The sequence below is a fragment of the Grampus griseus genome (genome assembly GCF_964374135.1).
Source record: "Grampus griseus genome assembly, chromosome: 4".
Classification (NCBI taxonomy): Eukaryota; Metazoa; Chordata; class Mammalia; order Artiodactyla; family Delphinidae; genus Grampus; species Grampus griseus.
Window position 1 is genome coordinate 122293351 of NC_138997.1, and position 14735 is coordinate 122308085.

Here is a 14735-nt window from a genome sequence, read left to right on the forward strand (position 1 = left end):
AAAGAGGCGCCAGGGAGGGTAGAGAATGGGCCTGGAAGGGCAGACGGATAATAACCAGCACAGCATTTTACCATAATCATAATTATACAGAATGTAAACCTCCAGGAATAACTGAATGTTATTCTTCACTAAGGACTGGTGGGAGCTCTGTTGCTATTCTACTCCTCTGAATTTCTCTTCTTCCAGGATCTGAAGGTTCTCTTCTAGGTTTTCAGTCATTTCTTGTCCCACTGAATCTGTGCTGGAATATGATGCAATCCTTATAGCAGGGCTGTTTCTGTTTTTTTGCAAAATAAGCCCTTTTTTTTCTTTCTTTTTTGCTAAAGTTTGCTTATTATCAAGTCCTGAATAGTTGATTTCAATGAAGGATTTCTCCCTCTGACGTAATTCTTAATATCCTGCTGCCTAATTTCCCCATTTTACTGGGATGGCTTTCGTCAGTTCATTGAGCTGTACAGCTATCTCCTTAAATCGATTGTCCTGCCCTACATGTCCTTCTTACATTTGGTGTTCCATCCACCCTGGCAATGAGAAGGGCTTTTAAATTTTATTTTAATGGGAGAAGCCACTTTCTTATTGGATCAAGCTTCACAGTGTGAAATAATTATTTTTAACATATAATCAGTTTAAACATCTGACTTCCTCCATTCTTCACTATTCTTTACTTCTGTTTTTCTAGTTCCTTCACCATAGATTTGATTTCCTTTTTTTCTGTTTACTTAAAATGCTATGAATTAAATGTTGACATTATGGTGTATAATAAATTGTGCGTAACGGGTGAAAAGTGTTTAAGATGGTCTTATAGGTTAACAGGTAAATTAAAACTCAGGGCTGCTTTTACAGTCTGAAGATCTATTTACCTCTCCCAAGTAGAAATTTCTCAGAGATAGTGGCGCGTTTTTTTTATGTTATATAATTCTAACTGTTGCCTCCTTTTTCACCCCACTCAGATCCGAAGCCAGAGCAAAGCCTCCGGGTCTGGGCTCTGTGAGGGGGATGAAGTGGTTTCTATCAATGGCAGTCCTTGTGCAGACCTCACCCACCCAGAAGTCGTCAAGCTCATGGAGAGCATAACAGACTCTCTCCAAATGCTCGTCAAAAGGTAAGAAGATTCGTTGGAATGTATATTTTCTCCCGAAGCTACATGGGAAAGCTATAGCTCCTACTACCATATAAATTGTTATTTATGGGGAAATAAGGGTGCTCCGTAGGTCAGTATAGTTAAACAGAAAAATCATAGTGTTTGAAAAATGGCAATTCTAATCAACTGAATTTTCTGGTTAATTGAGAATTAACTTGAAGATTTTGTTTCAAGAACTCTGTTGAAAATCTTAGGTATTTTAGACTACTTCCTTAGGAAGCTCAGTATATTGAATATAATACTTCTAGGTCAAGATGTTTTGGTGGGTCAGGATCACTAAATTAAAATTCCTAGATTCCTAGATTAATTTAAAATGTTTAAATGTCACAATGTTATACTGTATAATATTTATTTGAATAGAAAGAGGATGCCTAGGAGAAGGAAAAGAACCAAGAAACCCTTAAAAGCAGTCCAATTTCTGTTTGCCAGAAAAACCAGTATTTGGATATGGGCAAAAGCTGATGGTTAGTTTTTGGACTATCAATGCAAATCACTTGTCAATTTGATCTCTCCAAATTACCCTCCTCACCTAATTGCTTAAAAATGCAGAAGTAAACTTTAAACATAAAAACAAAAGAAAACAATGAGGGTAATCACAAAAAACTATAGCATCAACATTTTTACCATGTGCAAATAGCAGTATAGTCCACATTAACTTTGCAAATGAGGCCCTGATCATGGCATTATAATGAATCCACAAAGGAACACTCTGGCTTCCTAGAGAGCAGCCTTCAGAAAGACAAGAGAAGGACTTTTCACACAGAATTTCAAAACCTTCTAGGTTTTGCCTTAACTCTGCAGAAAGACTACGTACAGCATTACCCCTCTGATAATCATTCAATATGATTCCATTTCTATACAAATGTGAACTCACTTTGGCCAAAATTTTGTGAAAATAAAAGAAATCTAGCATTTGTCTCAGAATCTTCCATCTAAATATTTACCCTTCAAGCCCAGTGTTTAAGCCCCTGGGATCCTACTTATTTATAAAGCTGACATTTGCTTTTAAAAGGGATCTAACAGTAATGTTGCCAAGTGTAGTCACAGGGTTGGCCATTATTATGCATCAATCTCTGAGGTATCTGAAGTGTTCAATCACATCCAAAATGGGAGAAAAACCTTTTCTAACTTATTCCCTTGTAGTGTCTTTGCTGATTTAATGAGGCCAGTCTCTTCAGAACACACTTGTAGTCTGAGACATCCCCTACTAGTTTTTGTTTTGATTATGATTGACTACCATTGGGAAAGTCCTTGATGGTTTAAAGTTGAGTCTTAGGTACCTATTTACTTTCAGAAATAAATAGACTCGTTCTCTGCTACTTTTTAATAACTGGAATCATGATTATTATTTTTCCTTTTAAAAAATAAATAAATAATTGACGAGATTCAAAATGGAATCTCAAATTAAAATCAGCCCAAAGGTAATCATCATCATCATCATCATCATCATCACCACCACCACCACCACCACCACCACTACCAATCTGGGTAACTGAACATTGTTTCCTGGAATTAAATATTTCTCTCACTCATGTAACTGTTGTCTATCCCTAGAGGACAAGCGATTTACTTTTCCTGGACTATTGCCCAGAGATAGCTGGGTCAGACTACCTTAAAAAAATCCTCCTTTAACATTGTCTCTATTACGGTAAATTTCATTTAAATGATTATATATATATACCCATATAATTATGACACATAAATTGTGGAATTGAGTACCTATGTGCCCTGAATGGAAATGAGCATGTTAAGGTATAAAGCTTTAACCTCTAGTTCTTTTATGATTTTTATTCATGTACAGCTATCCATTTTACCTTGGCTACCAATAAATGTTAACATTTATCTGACCCATTTGCCTGTATTACAGGGTGTAAGGCTGGAACGAATTCAAACTTTTCTCTTCTCAGCTTCATAACTGATTGCTAACATAATTCAAAGTGATTTAATCTACTTCCATCTCAAGGCCTTCCTAAATTAAAACTCTCTGGCCTTTTGGTACCCTCAAATTCAGTTGCATACAGTGTATTCATCATTTCCTATAAAAGGAAGATCTAATTTGCTTTCAACATGTTTAAAAAATACTATATTATAATTTTTTTTTGGTATTACCAGGAAGCTTTACAGATTATTTGCATAGAGAAAGCTGCATTTCATTTGACTGTTAGTTTGTGTTTTGTTTATTTTTGTTTTGCTAAATGCAGTCAAAAGCAAAGTTAGGAGTAATTATTTTGAATATTAGTCTTAAATTTTAAATTTAAATTTAAATTTTAAATTCAAAGGTAAATTCCCTTGAGTAGAATAGAAGTAGGGGCTCACTCCCTTCAATTGATGACCCTGCATTAGTTAGGGTACATTTTGTGGGAAGAAGAAAGGGGCCAAGATAGGCGCTGCTGCTTCTTTAAAAAACTTACAAATGTAAGAAATGAAGGCATCTCCTACAGCTGTTCTGTGAATGATGCTTCTCTTCTAAAAGCAGCTAGAGTTTAAATTAGAGTTTTAGCAAGAAGTTGTTTAACCCTTAACTGACACTGCTTCTTGCAAACCCAAATTTGCAAAACTATCTGGGAATGGTAAAGGTCAAAATCAAAGGACTGTGGTGAACAGCTGTGGGCTCCTTAGCTGAGAGATTAAGGAACAGTTTGACTTCAGAGATCCTATAAGGAAAATGCTCCAAGAGAGCAAGTTCAAGTAGAGAAGGGGAGACATCTCAGATTATAAATACTCCATGACTCAATGATTCATTGCCGCATGGAAAGGATTTCTCTTTACACAAGAGTACTGGGCTGGGGTCCACTTATTACAAAACACATGCTCATTGGAGCTTAAAAAAACAGCTTCTATTTCATTCCTTTCAAGAAAGCACAGCCTCTAAAAGAATTACTTGAGTTATCTGTATATTAATATTGCTCTGAAGCTGCTGAATATGTTTATGAGACTTTATAATGTCCAGACCTAAACTTAGTCAATAAGACATTAAAATGCTTTGTCATATTATAACAAGCATGGTTATTTGAAAACACCCCAATAATTATAGATGAAGGGCATCCATGTAGCTATAACTTGTGCTTTGAAAAAAATAAAAGCTGAATTTAGGATGGATTTCCGTTTCATAACCTTTTGTGAGCATTTTTGCTTTGCTTTAAAAGACAAGTTTATTTGGAAGATCTTTAAATAATAATATAAACATGTTGCCAATTTCTGTTTTCAAATATGTTGCAGTTGACATTTAAGAGGAAATATTTTTACTGTATCCTGTATTAGACATCATAAAAGTGTCAGGAAGTTCTTTGGCAGGTGTAACACACTCTGATTTAACTGTCTGGACTGATTTTTCTGTGTGCAGACCATCCAGTGGAATAAGTGAGACTTTGAACTCTGAAACTGAAAACAAAAACCACGAGCGTCTCATCCATGAAGGGTACGTGGAAAGTACCACCCTACAGATTCGACCAGCCACAAAGAGCCAGTACAGGGAGTTCTACATCGCCCAGGTCAAGAGTGGAGCTCCCCTAGCTGAGGACCAAGCAAGTGGTGCTGGTTTTTCTGGGAGCATAAAGGAAGAAACAGGCCTGGCTCCTCACACGTATGACTCTAAAAGTGGACGCTTACCAGAGGAGGTTATCTTAAGGGAGAAGGCAGAAGCGGGGCGGCCAGGCACTGTGGTTGAGCTACAACTGTCCCTTTCACAAGAGAGACACAAGCGCACGAGTGCCCCTGTAGTGGCTCTCCTGGGAACTGAAAAATCTGAGCCTCCTGACCAAGATCCTAATTTACAGCATGACGGGATCGTCCACATAAATTCTGTCCCCACTAATGAGAAAGGGGAGCCTTGTCTGAGGTCCAGCAAGATAATCCAGATCTCCAGTGGCCAAGAGTTGAGAGTGATCCAGGGAAGTGAAGCAGGAGACACCGGGCTGCCCCGAGTGGAAGTGATCTTCGACTGCTCTGATAGGCAGAAGACGGAAGGGAGCAGGCTTCAGGCAGGAAAGGGGTGTGTGGATTCTCCAGTGGAAGGAGGGCAGTCAGAAGCACCTCCTTCTCTGGTATCCTTTGCAGTCTCATCAGAAGGCACAGAGCAGGGAGAAGATCCACGCTCAGAAAGGGATCACAGCAGACCTCACAAGCACAGAGCACGCCACGCACGTAAGTCCTGCCCTGGGGGCCACTGCTGGGCTGTTGGAAGGGGCTTGGGAGATAGGGTATTTTGCTCCTGCTTTGCCTGCATGAATTTCTTTTTCTTTTTTTTGGTAAGATTTTCTTACGTCTCTCATTGGCTTTTTTTTTTTTTTAATTTATTAATGCACAAAATAACAAACATGAAATTGTGGAAAATACCAATTTCTGAACTGGAAGTAATAAGTTTGAACTTTGTAGTAGATTTAAATGTTTTTAATGCATTTTGTTTTATTCCCAAAGACACAGGAACTGTTAAAGAAAATAATACTGTTAATGTGCCTTTTTGATTTGTCTCAGAATATTGTGATATTTCATGTTAAAATAGCATCTGAGGGTATCTGAAGTCATGTGGATGCTGAGTTTAACTGTCAAAAACTGTTGAGTCTGCTGCTGAGAGGTGTCTTTAAAATACAGTCTCCACCACTGATATTAAAAGCAGATCCTCGTTTTGAAAAAAAATCATTGTGCAGCATGATGATGCTTGCAGAAGTGAGTTTGACGGACAAGGACATGTGGAATACTAAGCAGTTACATGATCCTCTCCGTTTTGTAAGTCTTCACTAGACCGCAAAGCGTTTCATCTACCTTCTAGACACAAAAGTCAATCCCCAGGGCCATGTGCAGGCATTTAAATGTCCCCCAACACAAAATATATTTTAAAGTCAAGGCTTTTTACAGTGTTTTGTTTTACCCAGGGGAGCGATTACAGATTGGAGAATGAAGATAAGAATGGCAGTTAGGTTTTATGATTTTTGCTATTTTCTTTCATGTGCTTTTTAGAAACAAATTCGGAATTTCATTTGAGGAAGTAAAAACTGACTGTCAAAGGCACTTGAATGTACGAATGATACACAAAAGTAATGATCTTGGTTATTCAAAGTATATTAAGTCTCCTAACTATTGTTATTCCTTTTAAAGCGTATTTTTAGCATAACCATTTGTAGTTGAATTGGCAAGTGATGTTAATCATTCCTTATACTTTAAGCATCTGTATGCATCTTCACATTTATAGCATATTAAACAAGTGCATTAAGGCAGCACTCACACATATTTTACATGTTGGCAGTGAAGTTAGCAACAACTGTGACTGTCAATTTAATAGTAAGTTGTATAACACTAGTCAAAAAAGGAATTACATTTAGGAATGACCACACTTTTTACTATATTCTCTAAATAAAATTTGATTACCAGTGAATATCTGTAATTTTGTTATAAAACTATTCTGATTCTATTTTATTTTTGAAAAAGTAACCATTAAGTCTGATTTTTTCCAGTGAAAAATAGAGCTGATTTCCAATCAAAAAAATATTCAAAAAGATTTTCTGAAATTTCCATTTAACTATTTTGAGGAACTCAAAAATTATTTGTGAACCATGCTCATTTATCATGGAACACATGATTATAATTAGCTGGTACTATAAATTAATTTGCCACCAATTTATTTTTTATAACAATAATAATAAAATTAAAAATTGAAATATAGCTTTTTGTTATTTTAAAACTGTCAAGTTCTCATTTTACATGACTTAATTTCCGCATCAGTTTTTACCCACAGTTATAAGGGTCACTAGTAATATAATTTAAAAATTTCCCCAAGATTTACACTTATTCTTGCTGCAACTAAAGTAGTATTATATTTCCAAGATGGTAATACATTTACAAACAAATTTATCTAGACAACTTTGTAGCTAAAATTTCTTAAATGTATTCACAATAATCTTGTATTCTGAATTATTATTAATTATTGATTCGGTACCTTCAATTATTATTCATTCAGTTTTTTGACTTTATATTAATTTAGTAGCTGTGAATGCAAAGACTTTGGGAGAATGGCAAAGTAAAAAAAAAAGAAACAGAAAACTTAAATATTTAAACTTATTACATTGAAACATTTAGGTAAACAATATTTTCTTGTTTCCCCCTCCCATTTTTTAAAAATGCTTGGAAATGTTTTATATCAACATTTTATTTTTTAAATATGGAAATGCAAGGTATGTCCTAACTTGTTTTCAGAAAATATTATGTCCTTAAATTCTTTCCTTTGTAATTTTAATTACATCCGACTAACTGACATTTATTTTCCAGTGTTTATTGTTAAAGTGTAAGGAGCCATACAGAAACAAATTATGAAACATATATTCTAACCAACATATATAAAAAGTATTTACAGGAAAAAATGAAATGGCATATTATATATATACAAATTATATCTGTATTATACCATCATGTATATCATTACAGAAGTATACATTTTGAAAGAAATAAGAAAGAGAAATGAGTTGGATTGTTTCAAAATTCAGTACCCAACTGTAAACATGTTTTTTCTGCATTCATTTTCCCCCGGGAGAGTTGATTTCTGGGTTGCCATGGAGTCTTCCTTGAACTCGCCAACTCAGTATAATTTTTGTATTTTCCCTAGGGCTCAGGAGGAGTGAAAGCCTATCAGAAAAGCAGGTGAAAGAAGCAAAATCTAAATGCAAAAGCATTGCGCTCCTTCTGACAGATGCCCCCAACCCCAACTCCAAGGGGGTGTTGATGTTTAAGAAGCGCCGTCGGAGGGCCAGGAAATACACCCTAGTCAGTTACGGGACTGGTGAACTTGATCGAGAGGCAGAGGAGGAGGAGGAAGAAGGCGACAAAGAGGATACATGTGAAGTAGCATTTCTGGGTGCAAGCGAATCCGAGGTGGAGGAAGAGTTGTTGTCTGACACTGACGACAACACACAAGTTGTGAACTTTGACTGGGATTCTGGACTAGTGGACATTGAAAAGAAACTGAGCAGAGGGGACAAGATGGAGATGTTGCCAGACACCACAGGCAAGGGGGCCCTCATGTTTGCTAAGAGGAGGGAGAGAATGGATCAGATCACAGCCCAAAAAGAGGAGGAGAGGGTGAGTGGAATGCCAAGCAGAGAACCAGATGCTGCCCAGATGGATGGCCTGAGAACCATGATATCTTACCAAAGGAAGGAAGAAGAATCGGTGAGAGTGCAGAGATCTGCGAGCAAAAGCTGCATCGAGGTGAGCCATGGCCTTGGCCATGTGCCCCAACAGAATGGCTTCACTGGGTTGTCCGAGACAGCAGAGGCTCAGAGGATGATCCCTATGAATAGAACGGCCAAACCCTTCCCGGGGTCCGTGAACCAGCCAGCAACCCCATTCTCTCCAACGCGAAACATGACCAGTCCCATTGCTGACTTTCCTGCGCCTCCACCTTATTCTGCAGTCACACCCCCACCTGAAACCTTCTCCAGAGCAGTGTCAAGTCCGACAGCTGGCCCAGCACAGCTCCCTCCGTGGCCCCAGCCTGGCCCATGGTCCCAGCCAGCCTTTTACGATTCATCTGAACAAATAGCTTCCCGGGATGAAAGGATCGCGGTGCCAGCAAAAAGAACAGGAATATTGCAGGAGGCCAAAAGGAGAAGCACGACAAAACCCATGTTCACTTTTAAAGAGCCCAAAGTAAGCCCAAATCCTGAACTCTTGTCACTTCTTCAAAATTCGGAAGGCAAAAAGGGCACTGGGGCAGGAGGAGATTCCGGACCAGAAGAAGACTACCTCAGTTTAGGAGCAGAGGCTTGTAATTTCATGCAAAGCCCCACTGCAAAACAAAAGACCCCACCTCCTGTCGCTCCAAAGCCTTCTGTCAAGTCCTCATCCTCCCAACCAGTAACTCCAGTTTCTCCAGTCTGGTCGCCAGGAGTGGCTCCAGCCCAACCTCCTGCCTTCCCCACATCCAACCCATCACATGGCACCGTTGTTTCCTCCATCAAAATAGCGCAGCCTTCTTACCCTACTGCCCGGCCTGCTAGTGCTCTGAGCCTGGCTGGTCCCTTCAAAGGACCACAAGCATCGGTAGCCAGTCTGAACTACACTCCCAAACCATCAGCTCCCACACCAACGGTAAACACTGCTCATACTGGCGCAATGGGACCATCCAATGAGCTTCCAGGAATGAGTGGGAAAGGAGCCCAGCTCTTTGCTAAAAGGCAGTCGAGGATGAAAAAGTACGTGGTAGATTCAGACACCGTGCAGGCCCATGCTGCCCGTGCTCAGTCTCCCACTCCATCTCTCCCGGCCGGCTGGAAGTACTCCTCCAATGTCCGAGCACCTCCTCCTGTGGCCTACAATCCCATCCACTCCCCCTCCTACCCACTGGCTGCTGTCAAGTCCCAGCCATCAGCCCCACAGGCCTCCAAATCAAGCAAGAAAAAGGGCAAGAAACCCCTTAATGCTTTGGATGTCATGAAGCACCAACCTTATCAGTTAAATGCATCCTTGTTTACTTTCCAACCTCCACATGCAAAGGATGGCCTCCCTGCAAAGTCATCAGTCAAGGTCAGTTCACTGCCAGCCATGAAGCAAGCTATTCCTCCTCGGCCAGTGAATGCTGGCTCGCCCACTAATGTGCAGGCCTCGTCTGTGTACTCAGTGCCAGCCTATAGCTCTCAGCCTTCCTTCTTTGCCGAGGCCACCTCACCAGTAAGCGCCTCCCCAGTGCCCGTGGCCATTCCCACCTCTCCAAAGCAAGAATCAGCCTCGACATCTTACTTTGTGGCACCAAGGCCGAAGTTCTCAGCAAAGAAAAGTGGTGTCACAGTTCAGGTGTGGAAACCATCTGTTGCGGAAGAGTAATCTTGTAGCTGAAGCTGAGTGTCCACTTTGCTTGAAACGAATTGTTTGCAGTGTTACTTGAGTCCCTGAGAATGCCTAGCAAGTCCTCAACTTAATTTAATTTCAGATGTCACCTCCCAATCTGGGTCCAAGGAGAATATTTTTAATGAGTCAAAAATCTAACTCAGATTGACTTAAAACATATTTATCTTCTTTGCACACTTAAAAAGTCTGGGAGCACCCCTAAATAGACATGGGCCATTATATTAAGTAAGCAGATCCTTAGGGTTTATGCTTTAGCCACAAAAAAACAGTGATCAGTGTTATCAACATTAGGACACAGTCTTTATGTAACATAACAGCTGTGTTCCTACAGTGAAAAGGTTCAAATGTAGTGAAAACATAGCATGTATTGACTGACATTTCCTTTTTAAGTAGTGCTTTATCTCTATTACTAGTATTAAAGGATAAGAAATTTATCGAGGACAGGGATCAGCTCTGGTCTGTCAGCCTCAGCCACCTGTTTGATGTTGCAGAGAAGGTACCTTGGGGACTGTTGGAATGTACATAGTTTAGTAAGGTAGGTAAGAAAGAGGGGATTAATAATTACAGAGTACTTATTATGTACTAGGCTCCTTGCCAGATGTTTTACATATATTAGCTCATTTCAGAAGACTTCTTTAAAGTAAACTGGATGGGTAAGAAGGATAATTATCCTTAGAGATTGATTCCCATCCTCTCTCCCCAGTTACCTAAGAAATTGAGTACATCTCCAATTGCCCATGAAGGCATAAGTTTGTTTTCCTCGCTGAGGCAAGTGGTAGAGTACAGTAAAATGGAGTAACATATAAAAAGGTGAGCAGGCTGCAGCTAAAGGTACATATGGCTATTGTTTTCCTTTGGGAAATCACATGATTGGGGCATGAAGGGTTACTGATTCCAGGGGCTGATTGTGAAGCACAAGTAATCCCATGTGTGTGGAGGCCGTAGGGTGAGAACTCACAATTATTAGCATCATTTCTGAGTGACGTCACAGATTTTTTTTTCTTGTGTTTGTTTTGCTTTCTGACGACTGCTTCTCCCACTGTTCCTTGCAATTCTATTCCTGCACCTTCACTTTATTATTTATATTTGATGGACCAGGAGGATTCAGACAAGGTTACCTTTAAATTTGGATTGGTCATATGCCATGCCATCATCCAGCTGGCTCTGAAGTTAATAATGTTACTGACAGTAAACCTGAAGAACTTTCTCATATCTATTTTAAGTCCAAGTCCGACCAACCATGGAAAATATTCAACATGAATTAATGTAGAGAACCACAAAGCAATTTTTTTTTTTTTTTGCGGTACGCAGGCCTCTCACTGTTGTGGCCTCTCCCGTTGCGGAGCACAGGCTCTGGATGCGCAAGCTCAGCGGCCATGGCTCACGGGCCCAGCCGCTCCGCGGCATGTGGGATCATCCCAGACCGGGGCACGAACCCGTGTCCCCTGCATCAGCAGGCGGACTCTCAGCCACTGCGCCACCAGGGAAGCCCCACAAAGCATTTTTGACAGCTCCAAGGAAAACCATCTACTCGATACAAGAGATATGTCTAGAGACCTCTCATAAAAGCTTGCCTGGTGTGAGGGTACATGGTACCATTTTAATCCTCTGAAAATATCTGTATTCCTGTTCTTTTTCTGCTGTCACTGTCAATCTGCTATATTTTCACTACCCTATTAAAATATTACTTTCTTCTTTAATCTGTTCAATGTATTAAAAAAAAAAATACTTCCCTGTATGAGCTGTTCTGACCTAAGTCATTTCTCTGATATTTCTCTTATATTGCTTCCCAAACATCTGAATTTCTTTTCTGTGAACATTTCCATTTCTCTGTACATTGTAAAACTGCAAGTTGTAGGTATTTGTATGACATAACACAGAGGAGAATTAAGTCAGCTACAGAGCAATGGGGCTTATTCTTCTGCTTTTTCTCTGGAAAATCTTCCATTGCTTTTGGTGGCAATTTATGTAGAGGTTAGAACCACAGGATGTAGCTTGGCCTCTTATTTGCCTTTTTGGGAAATCAATTAGGAAGATTCATACAGGATAAAGGAAAAAGCAATCTATCCATTATATAAGGCTATTGTTTGTATTACTTGTTCTTTGCAAAGGAAGTCTGTTGAATGCTGTGCGTTTTGCATTCTTTTCTAATAGAACAACCAAAAAAGGCATCTTAAGGTGAGGCAGGAAAGGAGATCATTTTTGTAACTTTGCATTCTTAACATAGCATTTAAAGAACGGCATGAATTAGAGGGAAGAAAATGGAACACAAAGTAGTCAATTTGAGATCACTGGTTCAACAGTAGCCTAGAATGGTAATGACCCACAAGTATTTACAGTTGTCCAGTGGTTTGTGGTATATAGGAATGAGAAGTGTTTGGGGTCCATTTCCTGTTGGACAGGTGGCCATCTTATCAGAGCCACTGTTTGGAGCTGATGACTAAAGACACAACTAACATGACTGAGACGTCATGGGGTTCCCAAAAAGCTTCTAAGAAGCATGTCAGGCATGCACTAAAAGCATCCACAGCTTCGACTGGGAGCTGGTAGCACAGATCTCATCTGGAACCATACAGTCCCAAATTGTGGAAAAGGCATGGGAATCCTCCAAAATTGTATCCACAGCAGAGTCTAACCTCACCCTGAGAGATGGGGGCTGGGAGGGAGAAGGACTGAGCTAGCTCCCTGGAGGAGGGATTTATTTGCCTCTTCTCCCCAGCCGGGGAGCCCCGTGGGAGCTTGCAAGCAGAATAAGCTGGGTGTACCACCTTTCAGGTTGGAGTTCTGGAAATGATGTCAGTGCAGCAGGTGGGAGACTTAGGACTCATGACCTCAGCTTCCCTCCTACTGGGCACCCTTTGAATTTGGGGTGTTGGCTTTGTTGTGGTGGCAGATATTCGGATTGGTTGCTTGGCTAGTTTGAGGGTATGGGGAGGCAGTTTTTGTTTAGTTTAGGACCTTGCCTTTATCTTTGTCCTTTGTTAGCTTAATTTCTAGGTACAGCACCCCACCCATGAAGTCCAGTTGTTATCGTCAACACAATAGCAATGATCATTTACTGAGTGCTTGCGTTATGATAGGTGCCTTATATACATTATCCTAAGGAATCCACTGCATGGTTAACAGGCATTGGAATATAAAATAAAATGTAATCACAGTCACTCACTTACTGCAGGACCTTATGCAAATTTCTTTCTACCAGTGTCCCCTTAGTGATGTCTCAAACCTCTCTTCCTGGAATGTTGTGCCATAGTGAATGTGAACAACACTAGATATACTAGGAAGAAAGGTGCTATGTAAATGTAAGTATACATATTCCTCTCAGTCTTATAGGAGGGCAGATTGAATCACAGAACTGGTAAGATTGAGAATCTGAGCACTGCCGCTTTGATCTTAGAACAGTTACAGTCTTATTTCTAACATTTCAATAATAAACACATTCTGCTTTGAGAGAGGAAAATCACACTGTTTCTGCATTTTGACTATTCATTGATAGTATAAAGCATACATTTTTAGGAATATGTTTTATAAGACACATTGGGGCTGTCATTCTGGAACATGTAAAATTTTTACTTCAAAATATATCTAGCACGATTGTTAATGATTACATGTACCTCATTTAATCTTCACAAGAAGCAACTCATTTTAACCACAGGAAAACTGACTGAGTTACAGTAGTTCTTGAGAGTTAAGCCAGGATTCTTTAACTCTTCTAGATAGTGCTGACCCCTTTCAAAAAGTGGGTTTCATAGGGCAACTGAGTATTATCACACAGTTGAATTCTAGCCTGGCCACAAGAGTCACATCTGAGATGTCAAGAACAAATAATCTGCATTTAAAGGGAGTGGACTAAGTGATGTGGGGCCATTGTTTTGTTTACAGTTACTAGCTTAAAAAATTTTGAAGGCTCTTTGCTGCTGACAGGCATATCAAACATTCAAAATGCAGCACTTTCACAGACGTTTCTTGAGAGCACAAGACACATGGCTGTTACTGTCTGAGTTTGGATTTAATCTTTCAAACAGAAGTCCCTTGCTGTGTATCATTTCATCCAGTTACAAATTTGAGAACCTGCAAGCACCCAAATTCAAAGAGTGAATTCCTGAAATCCATTGCTATTTTATGAGTCATCACTGGCCTGGCAGGAAGGGTATTTGAAGTCATGATCATCAAAAAGAAGTGATTGTTTTCTGAAAAGCTAAACGCTTAAAATGCTTCCAGAGGGAAGCAGTGGGCTGTGTTCTCATTCCCTCCTAAAATCACAGTTGTTGAGTTTGTTTTAAAAATTGTTAAAAGTTCATGAGAAAAATATGTAAATTCTAAGAGCCAACATTATATTCCCAGAAGCACTGACCCTTGCTGGTCTCATATCCCCTTATCACTGGACTCTGGGGGACACAAAGACTCGTGTAACACTTCAGTGCCGCTTAGTTTGTCAACAAGTATTCTGGGAAAAAGCAGAAATGAATTCTTCTCTAGACTTCCCACCAGGATTGGCCAAAGGCCATAAAGCAAGCTAGTAAATTCCCACAGGACCCAAACACCAGGCAAAATTGCTAAAAGAGGCCAGTCTGAGTTTAAAAAAAGGAAAAAAATTACAGGCCATCCTGTGGAGCATCAGACCAATAAAAACCAGGAGCCCCCAAATCAGACTATTCTTTCCTTGATGTTATCAGGTACAGCCAATTTCTTAAATTAAAAAAAAAAATTTAATGTTCTATGGTATGTATATTTGTACACTAAATTACCATTTGGCACT

General features: G+C 39.7%; 1 protein-coding gene across 1 annotated transcript in view; it reads left to right on the top strand.

Moving 5' to 3' along the window:
- The window catches only part of SYNPO2 (synaptopodin 2), a 145509-nt gene extending 132070 nt beyond the window's left edge, over positions 1 to 13439 (top strand). The window contains exons 2-4 of the mRNA XM_082652644.1: positions 951 to 1102; positions 4485 to 5284; positions 7737 to 13439. Of these exons, the coding sequence (XP_082508770.1) occupies positions 951 to 1102; positions 4485 to 5284; positions 7737 to 9952 (3168 nt within the window). The 3' untranslated portion in view covers positions 9953 to 13439. The remainder of the gene's footprint in view (positions 1 to 950; positions 1103 to 4484; positions 5285 to 7736) is intronic.
- The last annotated feature ends 1296 nt before the right edge of the window (positions 13440 to 14735 follow it).